The 12,944-nt window shown below is 36.4% G+C and overlaps 1 protein-coding gene across 1 annotated transcript in view; it reads right to left on the reverse strand.

The window, feature by feature from the left end:
* The window catches only part of il12rb2l (interleukin 12 receptor, beta 2a, like), a 31,972-nt gene that overhangs the window by 16,520 nt on the left and 2,508 nt on the right, over positions 1-12,944 (reverse strand). Inside the window, exons 3-4 of the mRNA XM_056272015.1 lie at positions 1,744-1,876; positions 1,432-1,583 (exon numbers count right to left, since the gene is read on the reverse strand). Coding sequence (XP_056127990.1) covers positions 1,432-1,583; positions 1,744-1,876 — 285 coding nt within the window. The remainder of the gene's footprint in view (positions 1-1,431; positions 1,584-1,743; positions 1,877-12,944) is intronic.

The following is a 12,944-nucleotide window of genomic DNA, read 5'->3' on the forward strand; positions in this document are numbered from 1 at the left end:
CTATTTCTCTCGAAATATTGTTCACAAATCTGTCTAACAAATCTGTCACATTTTAGAGTGGCCTTTTATTGTGGCCAGCCTAAGGCACACCTGTCCAATAATCATGCTGTCTAATCAGCATCTAGATATGCCACACCTGTGAGGTGGATGGATTATCTCGGCAAAGGAGAAATGCTCACTTAAGGCGGGCATACACTGTGCGATATCTGTGCGATTTCAGCACGGTACTTACTCACACTGAATGAGTACATTGCATGCGATGTAAAGCCAAAGTTCAGGATTTATATGGTCACACTATACGGTCCGATCATCGAGCTGCGACTTCACTGCTCACACTATACGTGTGAAATATCTGCGATAAACCCCTGGATTGCGCCAATAGACGATATCATGTATCCAGAGATATTGTCAAAACAAGCATCAGCTATCAATATCAAGATGACTTAGCATTTCCAATTTATGCATTAAATTATTATTAGTATTATTGTATTATCATTATTAGGGGAGGCCTAAATTTTATTATTAAATTGATCCGCTATTATAATTAATTTGCCACGCAATAATTTCACAGCACATAACCAACGTGCTGTGAGGATAATAAAATATTACATAGAAGCTTACTCCTCCTCATTGAAAATTGTCTAAAACATTTAGGTTGATTACAATGAATTATAGGCATATAAATAACTATTAACAGTCTATAATATGTCCGAACATTGCAATAATTAATCATCAATGAAAATTAAAAACAGGTTTATTTCAAAAACATTGTTTAACAAATTAATAAAAGAGGCGTAGCTAGTTTGAACTACAGAACTTAAAGATCTCCCTCTTTTCGTTTTTATTTTAATTTTATTTTTGCTGCAGATGAAATAAAACTTCTGTTTTCGCGCAGGCGCAGTGAGGGAAAAAACAATCGGGCAATCGGTTCGTAGCTTTGCTTCAACTGTGCGATATAGTCACGAGGAGTGACCAAAATTTCTGACATGCCAGAAATTCATCCGATTGTCAATCGGGAGAGGTTAATCGCCTCTCGTTTCTCCCTGTACACTGCACAAACACTGCACGACAAACGACAAAGCTGAAAATCGGTCCGACCCGAAAAAGAGTCGCACGAGTCAGAATTCGGCTCAAAATCGGACGAAAATCGCACAGTGTATGGCCGCCATAACACAGATTTAGACAGATTTGTGAACAATATCTGAGAGAAATAGTTCTTTTTCGTACATAGAACAAGTCTTAGATCTTTGAGTTCAGCTCATGAAAAATGGGGGCAAAAACAAAAGAGTTGCATTTATAATTCTGTTTAGTGTAATAATAATCATCAGAATTGTGTCCATACTGACTACTTTACAGTGCTTCAAATGCAGCCAATAAATTGCATGCACATGGTTCAGAGAAATGGTTTACAATAGAGTAAACATGACTTACTGATATGGCCTGTGTTGAAGACAGACTCTTCAGATTGTGCAGAACCCAACCCATTTTTGGCAGTGACCCATGCTGTAATGTCAGTGCTTTTCATATACTCTGCCCGATTTATGACCACATTCTCTTGATCGCTCTCCCTTGATTTAATGTTCCTGAATATAAACACAAAAAAGGTTCAAGTTAATCTTTTATATTTGAAATTTAAATCTGATATTTAATTTGAATTATTAGTCATTTGCGATTGTACTTAGGTTCTACTTAAAAATGCAAAAGTTTTGACAACTTATTAGTAAGTAAACACTGTCGGTATACCCATCACAATCTTTCCAGTGAAGAGTGTAAATGGTGGGAATCATTGGCTCATTGGATTTCGTCCAGGAGCAGTGAATGTCTTCATTCAAGTCTTCAATAGCACAATCAGGACGGGAAGGGGAAGAAGGTGGATCTGTAAAAGATGGGAAACTATTCTTGAGGAAAGCCAACAAATAAAGTAAAGATAAAGGGAGGGGTAAAAACAAAGCCATAATAGCCAACACAAAGATCTGCACCTTTATTTTCAAAACTGAGAAAAAAGGAAGTCACAAGGGTAGATCTGCAAAAGTAAGCCACCAGTGTGTTGCACACTTCCCCTCCTTGTCTAATTTTGGACAACCTTTCAACACATGAATTTCTCAAAGAATGTTACAGACTCAATTCAGATTAAGCTCTGTTACCAAATAAAATAATTTACAGTTACACATTCGGCTAATGCTTTTATCAATAACTACTTAAATTGCATTCAAGGTACACATTTTATCAGTTCATGAATTCCCTGGGATTTAACCCATGCTCTTCTACTGGTTGAGCTACAACAACACAACTTTCAGTAATGCACTTACAATGGAAGCCTATGGGGCAAGGCATCCTAGAGAGCTTAGAAACAAAAAATATGCATCTTGTATTTTTGTTAAACCACTTCGATTTAGGGATGCAGTGATATGAAAATTTTGCCCGATACAGTTAACCGATAATTCTTTATATCCGAAAGCCGATAACCGATATTTTGGCCGATAAATCTAAATTTTCATATTATTTTTTAGACCCGGATTACAAAACCAAAAGTCTCACCATTCCCATGTCCCAGGCACACAATTATAATGTTCTCATTATAATTTTATGAAGCCTATTTGACAGACTTGTGCTGCACATGTTGCAGAATAGCACCAAATGTTGGACCAGAACCAAGGGATGGGCCCCTTACAACACCCAAGACTGCTTTATTTTCACTATTATTCAAAACTTTTTTTATTTTCACAAGGTTAAATTCAGAGTAGCCTACCAATTGCAACATAGCAAGACATTTTAAAACAGACTAATTTTAACTATTTAACAAAAAAAATTAATCAAATAAGTGAATTATTAACATTAATAATATAAATGTAGATAATGGCTACCTACATTAAAATGTAGCGTTCAAATAGCTTTCAATTTTGAGCGGACGGGAATTCGCTACACTCATTCGCTCAACAGACTTCTCTGTGATTGGCTACAGAGCTCAGCGCTGCAAACCTGAACGCATGTAAACGTGGACCGTTTGAATGCAGCCATCTATCTGCGTGGATCTAATTAAGTGTCTGTACTCAGTAAAACAGCTCAGAAATACTGGTATCGTCACATTTGCACAATTTTATTTACTTTGTATAACGTACTGGTAGGCTACTTTTGACAAGACTACTTCACTGAGGTAAAGGGAAACGTAATAAGTTACACAGTTTCCTCTCGAAAGCCCCACCACCTTTTTTGAAGTTATGCCAATCATATTTCAAGCAATTCAAAATCATTATAGAAAACAATGTGCATCTGCCGAAGTGTCTCAGCTAAAGAGAATAATCCATTATTTAACGGCTTTAATATATCAGCCAAATTTTCTTATTGGGCCGATAATGAGAACATTAAAAATTAAAGCTGCAAGCAGCATTTAGCGGTGTTCAAGCAGTTAAGGCCTTTAAGGCCGTTAAGCACATAAGCATCAAAAGACATTAAGTTGTATATAGCAAGCATTTAACCACTGAGATCATAGATAGAATAGACCATGTTTTAGCATGATTCGCCATGATTTATCCTGTTCTAGCATGATTTACCACAATTGAACATATTCTAGTATGATTTAATACGATTCTAGCATGATTTACCATGTTATAGGATGATTTACCATGATATACCACATTCTAGAATGATTTACCGCAGGATTGTAGCATGATTTGCCATGATACACCATGTAATAGTATTGTTTACAATGATTTACCATGTTTCTATTGTGATGTACCATGATGCACCATATTGCTAGCATTAATGTGAAGTGTCAATAAAAATGAAGTGATAAACTTTGACAAAATATGATTGTGTTATAATAGTTAACATGGAAAAACTGGTTTGCTTTAGTGCAGAAAACTGGTGAAAATCAAGTGAGTCAAAATGAAAGTGAGCCAATAAGTGGTCTTCTACTGCCCTCTGCTGGCCACTGTACTTATTAATAAAGTGTTTTTTACAAGTGCTTTTGCATTCATATGTAGACATATGCTTACACACACACACACACACACACATGGGATATGTTATTGTGAAAATCTCTTTTAATTGTGTATAAGCATGCATTTCACATATTTCTTTGAGATGTAATAATATAAAACTATATTAAAACTAATAAAAAAATAGCTTAAAGCGTTTGTTTGTTAGCCAATGCTGAAAGCTGATAAAAAAGATTAAAAATGTCGGTAACACTTTACAATAAGGTTCATTTATTAAACATTAGTTAATGTATTAATTAACATGAACTAACCATGAGGAATACATTTGTTACTGTTTTTGTTCATCTTTGTTAACACTAGAACGGCCACGACGGTCATTTTGACCGTTTTGAATTTTATATCTGCAATAACTTTGTTGAAAAAATAAATAAAATCCTGCTGGTACCTGACTTTTCCTAAAAGTGTCTGTATTTTCATTTAAAATGTTTTTAATATAAATTACACATAAGGCAAACAAACAAATGAACATATTTACCTATTTCGGCCATAGACGGTCAAATTGACCGCACTGAATTTTGCGGTATTCTTTTGTTAAATTTTTTCGCGGTTGACCTTTGTCTATTAGGAAATAATCAGAAGATTCAATTGCAAAATGACAGATATGTTTATTGAGAGCTGGTCAGATGCTGGGAGAGTTAAGGTGTGCAAATGTCCGGTATGAAGCCCTTGGCAGCACAGGGACGCTGGAGTGAGTGCTGAACCAGGAGTGCTGAACACGGGATGACACACGGAAAACGGATACAGGCAGGGAACAAACACGCAGGAAAAATCCACAACGATCTGACAAAGGGCCTTTCTCAATCTGTGGTCTTGTCTGTAGTTGTGTCCTTGTGTTCTTGTGAAACGTCATCTTTTGTGGCCCAAGTACTGTCCCAATACACAAGTTTGCATTTTGGCAAGAACAGTTAAAAATCCCGGATGTGTTCTTGACACGCCCATTTTACCGAGGATGCATCGGTTGGTAACTTGTGTGAACTTGACGGCAGAAATATCCCAGCATTCAATTCGGCATTCGAGGAAGGAGAGGCAGGTCAATACAGTATTTCGTTTTTCTACAATTACGTACACTATTTCATCACTAAATTCACTTCTGAGAACATTTGATGCGAGAAATCAACTGTGTAGATTTCAAATATTGGCATTTTTATGAAAATGTATGGCTAATCGAAAATGTGCTCAAACGTTTTCGGAAGTGAGAATCTCCATAAGCGCCGGCGGGTGTAACGTTAGCTATCGAGCCAACCGGCCAGTTTGCTCACAGACTCGTTTTTCCCCACAGCCAAGAGACCATTGCAGCCTGGCTGTTATCGTCAATAATTCTCGTTATGTTAGGGTACTGCAGACGGTGTCTGTGCGGGGGTATTATTGCGCAATACCAGCAAGAACACATCGTCTCAAACTGTCAACAGCGTTCTGTGTGCTCGTCACCTTGTGAGTTCATTCTTCCAAGAACAACTAGCAAGAGCGTTCTCCCCAAGAACACAAGTCCGTTCTTTGCATTCTTGGTTTTGAGAAACACCCAAAGACTAGGCGAGAACAGTAACACTGAAAAGGGTCGAATGGCTGATCAGTTGCAGCTGGCGCGTTGATCAGAGCGCACGTGCTGATCAGCTGCATTGATCAGCGACCACGCACACACACACACAACAAGACGAGAAAGGAGACAGCGAATTCATAAACCATGACATTGTCTCTCTCACTGTCAAAAGAATATCTAAATAAGATACTTTTAGTTGTTATTATCTTGTTCTGAGTTATGTTGAAGGGATATGGAAATATAGCTCTGTTGTGAATAGGCCCTATGCGATAATTACGGGCTACTGATATTATTATTTATAAATGTATAATTAAACTTTTTAAAATGTACAGTTTGGTGTTGTTTTGTTTTTAAAAGATATCTTAATACAACAAATGCATTAATCTCTCAATTGGGTATTTATCATTAAAGATATAGAGTTTGCAATCTAACGGTCAAAATGACCGCTTGTGGCAGTTCTAGTAGTTATGGAATTCTGGCACTTCTAGTGTTAACGTTAGTTAATACAAATCCAGCTGTTCATTGTTAGTTCAGGCAAAGAACGTATATTGACAAGAAGTGAAAGCCAATAGAACGTTCCATTGCAACACCAGCGCCCAGCAGCAGCCCTACGCGTCCGCCATTTTGGGGTGAAAGCGACTCGGCAGTCATATATTATACATTTATTTAGTCCAGTGCAGAGGTCATTTTTAGGTTGAAATAATTAGGTGATTATTTTAATTCACAACAGTTAACGTTATATCCGTTAAAAAGAAGTTGCTACTAGGCTTTTCCCCCACATAACTTGAGACAGGGAAGTTCAAGGATTTAATTAATTATATTAATCTCTACATTAAGTTTGACAGGTAAGAAGAATAAAGTGATGTAAGTTCATAAAGTTATAACGTTAGACCGTTTCCCAGGAGGTACACATAACCTTACATACAAAAATAAGTTCAATGAAATAAATGAATTCAGCAAATAAATGTAATTGTACTAAAATGTAAATGTTGGACAATAAATACATAACAGCAATAGAATAGCTTTACAGTCAACTGTTTTTTTTGCAGTACTATTTTATATTAATGACCGTTAAAGCAAGCCTATGTAAACAAAAAAAACACAGATAACGGACACACCAATGCATCATGTTAAGATCATCATGTTTGTAGCACGATCCAGGGGATTAAAACGTACAAAATATATTTCAGGCCTAGTGGAGTTGGTAACTAATAATAGTAGTAAATGTGTAAAGTTGCATAAAAATGCAAGAAAAACTACCTAAAAAACTGTTATCTGTGCTGTTGCCCAGTAACTCCAGTTGGAATTTTCACCCCAAAATGGCGGCCACGCCACCTAGTGGCTGTTACCAGAAAAGCATCGGAGTTTCGCCTCTTGTTCTTCTATACTCTTTGGTTCAGGTTAGTTCACAGTGCATTAACTAATGTTAACAAGATTTTAATAAAGTATTTGTAAATGTTGAAATTAACATTAACAAAGATTAACATAGTTAACATTAACTAAGAATGAACAATACTCCTTCAGCATTTGTATAATGCTGCTGCTCCATCTATTGGACAACAGTGGTATTACAGACTATATACAGTTGAAATAAATGAATGGAAATTTGGTTTTCACTTATATCTCGGGAACGAGATAATGAAAAAATCTGAAACTCAGAACTTAGATAGTGTTAGAGGAGCTCTGTTGAACAAGACCATCCCGGTGTTGATGGGTGATTGGGGCCGTGGAGTAGGCCTAATGTCCATTGAAATGCATATCTTTGTGGGCTTATATCTCGGGAATGCCCAGGCCAAATCGCATCATACTCGAATCGAAGCTAGACGAGGACAGGGCCTTTCCAACAAGCTCTGTCACATGGATCTAGGTAGTCTAGGTCGGGAGTTACAGCCGTTTGAAATCGTGGGTCTCACGAATTAGCGATTCGCGGGGGGGGGCGTTCCCGAGCCCCGCGACGATAGATTTGGATCAAGAACCCCGAGAGAACCTTACCATCAAAATTTGAGCGTGCAGCGACTTTCTGTTTTCGAGTTATGAGTGAATTTGTCCTTGGGGGGCGTGGCCCAACGTTATACTTTCGTTTTCAGCCTTCCTGTGACACAATTGTAAATAGTAATAAATAAAATAAATAAATGCAGTCCATAATACTCCAATAGATGAATTTGGAGAAAAAAAAATTGTAAACGTTGAAATAATGATTTTAGAAATTCTAAATATGAATTATAAAACAATATTAGGGAGTAGTATGATGAAATGACAGCAAGGGGCAGTAAAATACCACTTTGGTATTTTTTTAATAAAAAATAGCTTTAAGCATTTGTTTGTTAGCCAATGCTGAAAGCTGATAAAAAAGATTAAAAATGTCGGTAACACTTTACAATAAGGTTAATTTATTAAACATTAATGTATTAATTAACATTAACTAACCATGAGCAATACATTTGTTACTGTTTTTGTTCATCTTTGTTAACGTTAGTTAATACAAATCCAGCTGTTCATTGTTAGTTCATGTTAGTTCACAGTGCATTAACTAATGTTAACAAGATTTAAATAAAGTATTTGTAAATGTTGAAATTAACATTAACAAAGATTAACAAATGCTGAAGGAGTATTGTTCATTCTTAGTTAATGTTAACTACATTAGTTAGCATTAACTAAGAATGAACAATACTCCTTCAGCATTTGTATAATACTGCTGCTCCATCTATTGGACAACAGTGGTATTACAGACTATATACAGTTGTATAAATAAAAACTTTCGTTTTCAGCCTTCCTGTGACACAATTGTAAAGAGTAATAAATAAAATAAATAAATGCAGTCCATAATACTCCAATAGATGCATTTTTACAAAATGTGATAGTAAATGTTAAAATAATGGTTTTAGAAAGTCTAAATATGAACTATAACAATATTAGGGAGTAGTATGATGAAAATGACAGCAGGGGGCAGTAAAATATCACTTATTGGCTGTTAGCCATGCTTGACCTTTTTTTAAGAAGCTATGAGCATTCATTGAAAAGATATTGGCTTTCGGTCAAGGCTACATATTGAAGTGACCCTATTATAGTCATCCAAATGTTATACATTACAAGTTATACATTTTCTGATAATTATTGTTCTAGAGAGTACAGAGCAATAGATGAATTTGGACAAAATGTGATTGTAAATGTTAAAATAATGATTTAATAAAGTCTAAATTTAAATTATATATAACAATTTTAGGGAGTAGTATGATGAAATGACAGCAGGGGGCAGTAAAATACCACTTATTGGCTGTTATAGCCATCCAAAATGTTATGGCCATCCAATTTACACTATTACAGCCATTCAAATGAAGAAATTACACCTTTTCTGATAATTATTGATCTAGAGAGTCCAGATAATTGTACTGCACTGGTTTTAAACATTAAGATATGAAAATTTTACGATCATAGATGGAAAAGACCATTTACAGCCAATACAGGCAATTTACCATAGGAAATATATGGTTTTAAAGCTTTTTAACAGTTATAGCGCCACCTATGGTCCGATCTCCATGAAACTTTGCATGCTTCCTCACCATGGTATGACACATATGCTCATCAATTTTTGTCAAGTTCTGAGTTTTCATTTATGATTTATAGGCTTTTGAGTGTATTTTGACACGCCCCTTTTCTAAATGACCCTGTTACAGTGAACCAAAGGGCAAAGTTCAACTTTTTTTTGATAATTATTGATCTAGAGAGTCCAGAGAATTGTCCTAGACTGGTCTGGTTTTGATCGGGCGAAAAACCAGGGACTAGTTCGCAAAAGTAGGTTTTTAACATATTCGTGAATATTTAATGAACGATTTGATTGACAGCAATGGTTCTAGAGGCAAAGTTGTTCACCATGAGGATATCTATAAAATGATATGCATTTTGGGGGGATGTGTGCAACACCACGTGATTACAGAGCCGTAAAACTCGTTAGCGCCAACTAGTGGCCAATTTCTTTCAAAACTCTTACAGACCTCTTAGGCCATGAGTCGAACATGCCCATCGAGTTTCGTTCCGATTGGCCTCCGTTAACCTCGTCTCATAGGGGCTCAAACTTCATTGGTCAATGGCGGCCATGTTTTTTGAGATACGCCAATGTCCTCATAGACATACATGGGGCCTTGGACCAAGACACTGCATACCAATTTTCAAGTCAATCGGACTAACGGTCAGTCCTTTATATGTTTTTTTCATGTTATAGCGCCACCTAGTGTTCGATCGTCGCGATTTTTTTACTGTGACCTCAGATTGAACTCATGCACAACTGTACCAAGTTTGGTGAACCTACCTAATTTACTTCTGGAGTTATAGTCGTTTTAGTAAAATAGGCTCCTCCCACAACGTTCTTTTTGCGCCCCCTAGCGACCGGAAATCGAAATTTCAACTTTTTTACGATTATAATTTATATTCAGACTCCACAGAACATTTGTGCACTGGTTTGGTTCCGATCGGGCAAAAAATCAGGGACTAGTTCGCAAAAGTCGTTTTTTTACAAAATTCAAAATGGCGGAAAATCTATCATGACGGAAATGAAATCGGAGATATACGTTTTTTAAGTCAGGAGTCCAGCTTTCCAATGATATAAGACACTTGAGTCTACGATTTACGGTCTAGGAGTTATGAGCAGTTTTGCGCAATTGGTTGCTATAGCGCCACCTATGGGCCAATCGGGCTCATAATTTGATAAGCTCTCCTCGATTTTTGTACTACCATCTGACAAAGTTTCAAGTCTCTAGCACTTACGGTTTGGTCTGCACGATGCGTTTTACGGCAGAAGAATAATAATAATAATAATAATAATAATAATAATTAAAGCTGCTAGCAGCATTTAGCGGTGTTCAAGCAGTTAAGGCCTTTAAGGCCGTTAAGCACAAAAGCATCAAAAGACATTAAGTTTTATGTAGCAAGCGTTTAACCATTGACATCATAGATGAAATAGACCATGTTTTAGCATGATTTACTATGATATACCAAATTTAGTGTGATTTTTCATGATCTACCATGTTCCAGTATGATTTACCATGAATCTAGCATGATTTACCACAGTTTACCAGGTTTTACCATGTTATAGGATGATTTACCATGATATACCACATTGTAGAATGATTTACCAGGATCGTAGCATCATTTACCATGATTCATCACATTGCTAGCATGATTTGCCATGATACACCATGTAATAGTATTTTTTACTATGATTTACCATGTTTCTATCGTGATTTACCATGATTGCCCACATTGCTGCATTGATGTGAAGTGCCAATAAAAATGAAGTGATAAACTCTGACAAAAAATGATTGTGTTATAATAGTTAACATGGAAAAACTGGTTTGCAGAATAATGGTGAAAATCAAGTGTGTCAAAATGAGAGTAAGCCAATAAGTGGTCTTCTACTGCCCTCTGCTGGCCACTCTACTTATTAATAAAGTGTTTTCACGGGTGCTTTTGCACTCATATGTAGACATTTGCTCACACACACACACACACACACACACACAAAGTCATTATGAAAATATATTTTAATGGTCTATAAGCATTTCATGTCTTTGCAAGCTATTAATCAGATTATTCAGAATTTATTCATAAACATGGGACTACACACACACACACACATTCTATTGTAGATTAAACTGTCTCATTCAGGGTTCACATTTGTCAATGTGACAATGAATTTTGACTAAATGTGAGTGTAAATGTTAAAATAGTGATTTTATAAAGTGTAAATATGAATTATAGAATAATATTAGTTAGTAGCATGACAAAATGACTATTTTAAACAGCAGGGGGCAGTAAAATACCACTTATTGGCTTAATATGCCAGTGTTCATATCATTTTCACCTTTTTAATTGTTATAGAGGCATATTTTGTCCGATTTGTCTGAAATTTTTCATGCTTGTTTAGAGTCACGTGTCACATGTTCTGACTTGATTTGAAGAAGATCTGAGCATTCATTGAAGAGATATAGGCGTTTGGGGACACTTGGTCAAAGCTACATATTGAAGTGACCCTATTAAAGCCATCCAAATGAAGAAGTTATACCTTTTCTGATATTTATTGATCTAGAGAGTCCAGAGAATTGTACTGCACTGGTTTAGAACATTATGATATGAACTTTATATGATCATAGATGGAAAAGACCATTTACAGCCAATACAGGCAATTTACCATAGGAAATGTATGGTTTTAAAGCTTTTTAACAGTTATAGCGCCACCTATGGTCCGATCTCCATGACACTTTGCATGCTTCTTCAGCATGTTATGACACATATGCTCATCAATTTTTGTCAAGTTCTGAGTTTTTGTTTATGATTTATAGGCTTTTGAGTGCATTTTGACACGCGCCTTTTTATAAATGATCCTGTTATAATAAACCAAATGGCAAATTTCAACTTTTTTTTAATAATTATTGATCTAGAGAGTCCAGAGAATTGTCCTAGACTGGTCTGGTTCCGATCGGGCAAAAAAACAGGGACTAGTTCGCAAAAGTAGGTTTTTAACATATTCGTGAATATTTAATGAACGATTTGATTGACAGCAATGGTTCTAGAGGCAAAGTTGTTCACCATGAGGAGATCTATCAAATGATATGCATTTTGGGGGGATGTGTGCAACACCACGTGATTACAGAGCCGTAAAACTCGTTAGCGCCAACTAGTGGCCGATTTCTTTCAAAACTCTTACAGACCTCTTGGGCCATGAGATGAACATGCCCATCGAGTTTCGTTCCGATTGGCCTTCGTTAACCTTGTCTCATAGGTGCTTAAACTTCATTGGTCGATGGTGGCCATGTTTTTTGAGATACGCCAATATCCTTTTATACATACATGGTACCTTGGACCAAGACACTGCATACCAAATTTCGAGTCAATCGGACTAACGGTCAGGTGGCCACACCCCCTTTTATGTTTTTTTAATGTTATAGCGCCACCTAGTGTTCGATCGTCGCGATTTTTTTACTGTCACCTCAAATTGAGCTCATACATAGCTGTACCGAGTTTGGTAAAAATATCTCATTTCGTTCACGAGTTATAGCCATTTTAGTAAAATAGGCTCCGCCTCCTGCGAACGTTTTGACGCCCCTTAGTGACAGTGAATCGAAATTTCAACTTTTTTTCAATAATTATTGATATTCAGACTCCAGAGAACATTTCTGCACTGGTTTGGTTCTGATCGGGCAAAAAACCTAGGACTAGTTCGCAAAAGTAGGTTTTGGACAAAACCGGAAATAGCGAAAAAATTTGCATACCGGAAATGAAATCCTTGAGGCCTTTTTTGTTCGGCTTGAGCCAAGGATTCCAATGATATAAGACACTTGAGGCTGGGACAAAGGGTTATTGAGATTTAAGGAAAATAGTGCCATTTTTTTGTTTTTTGCGCTATAGCGCCACCT

This window comes from Rhinichthys klamathensis, unplaced genomic scaffold (genome assembly GCF_029890125.1).
Source record: "Rhinichthys klamathensis goyatoka isolate OS25496 unplaced genomic scaffold, OSU_Roscu_1.1 h1tg000015l_1, whole genome shotgun sequence".
Taxonomy (NCBI): Eukaryota; Metazoa; Chordata; class Actinopteri; order Cypriniformes; family Leuciscidae; genus Rhinichthys; species Rhinichthys klamathensis.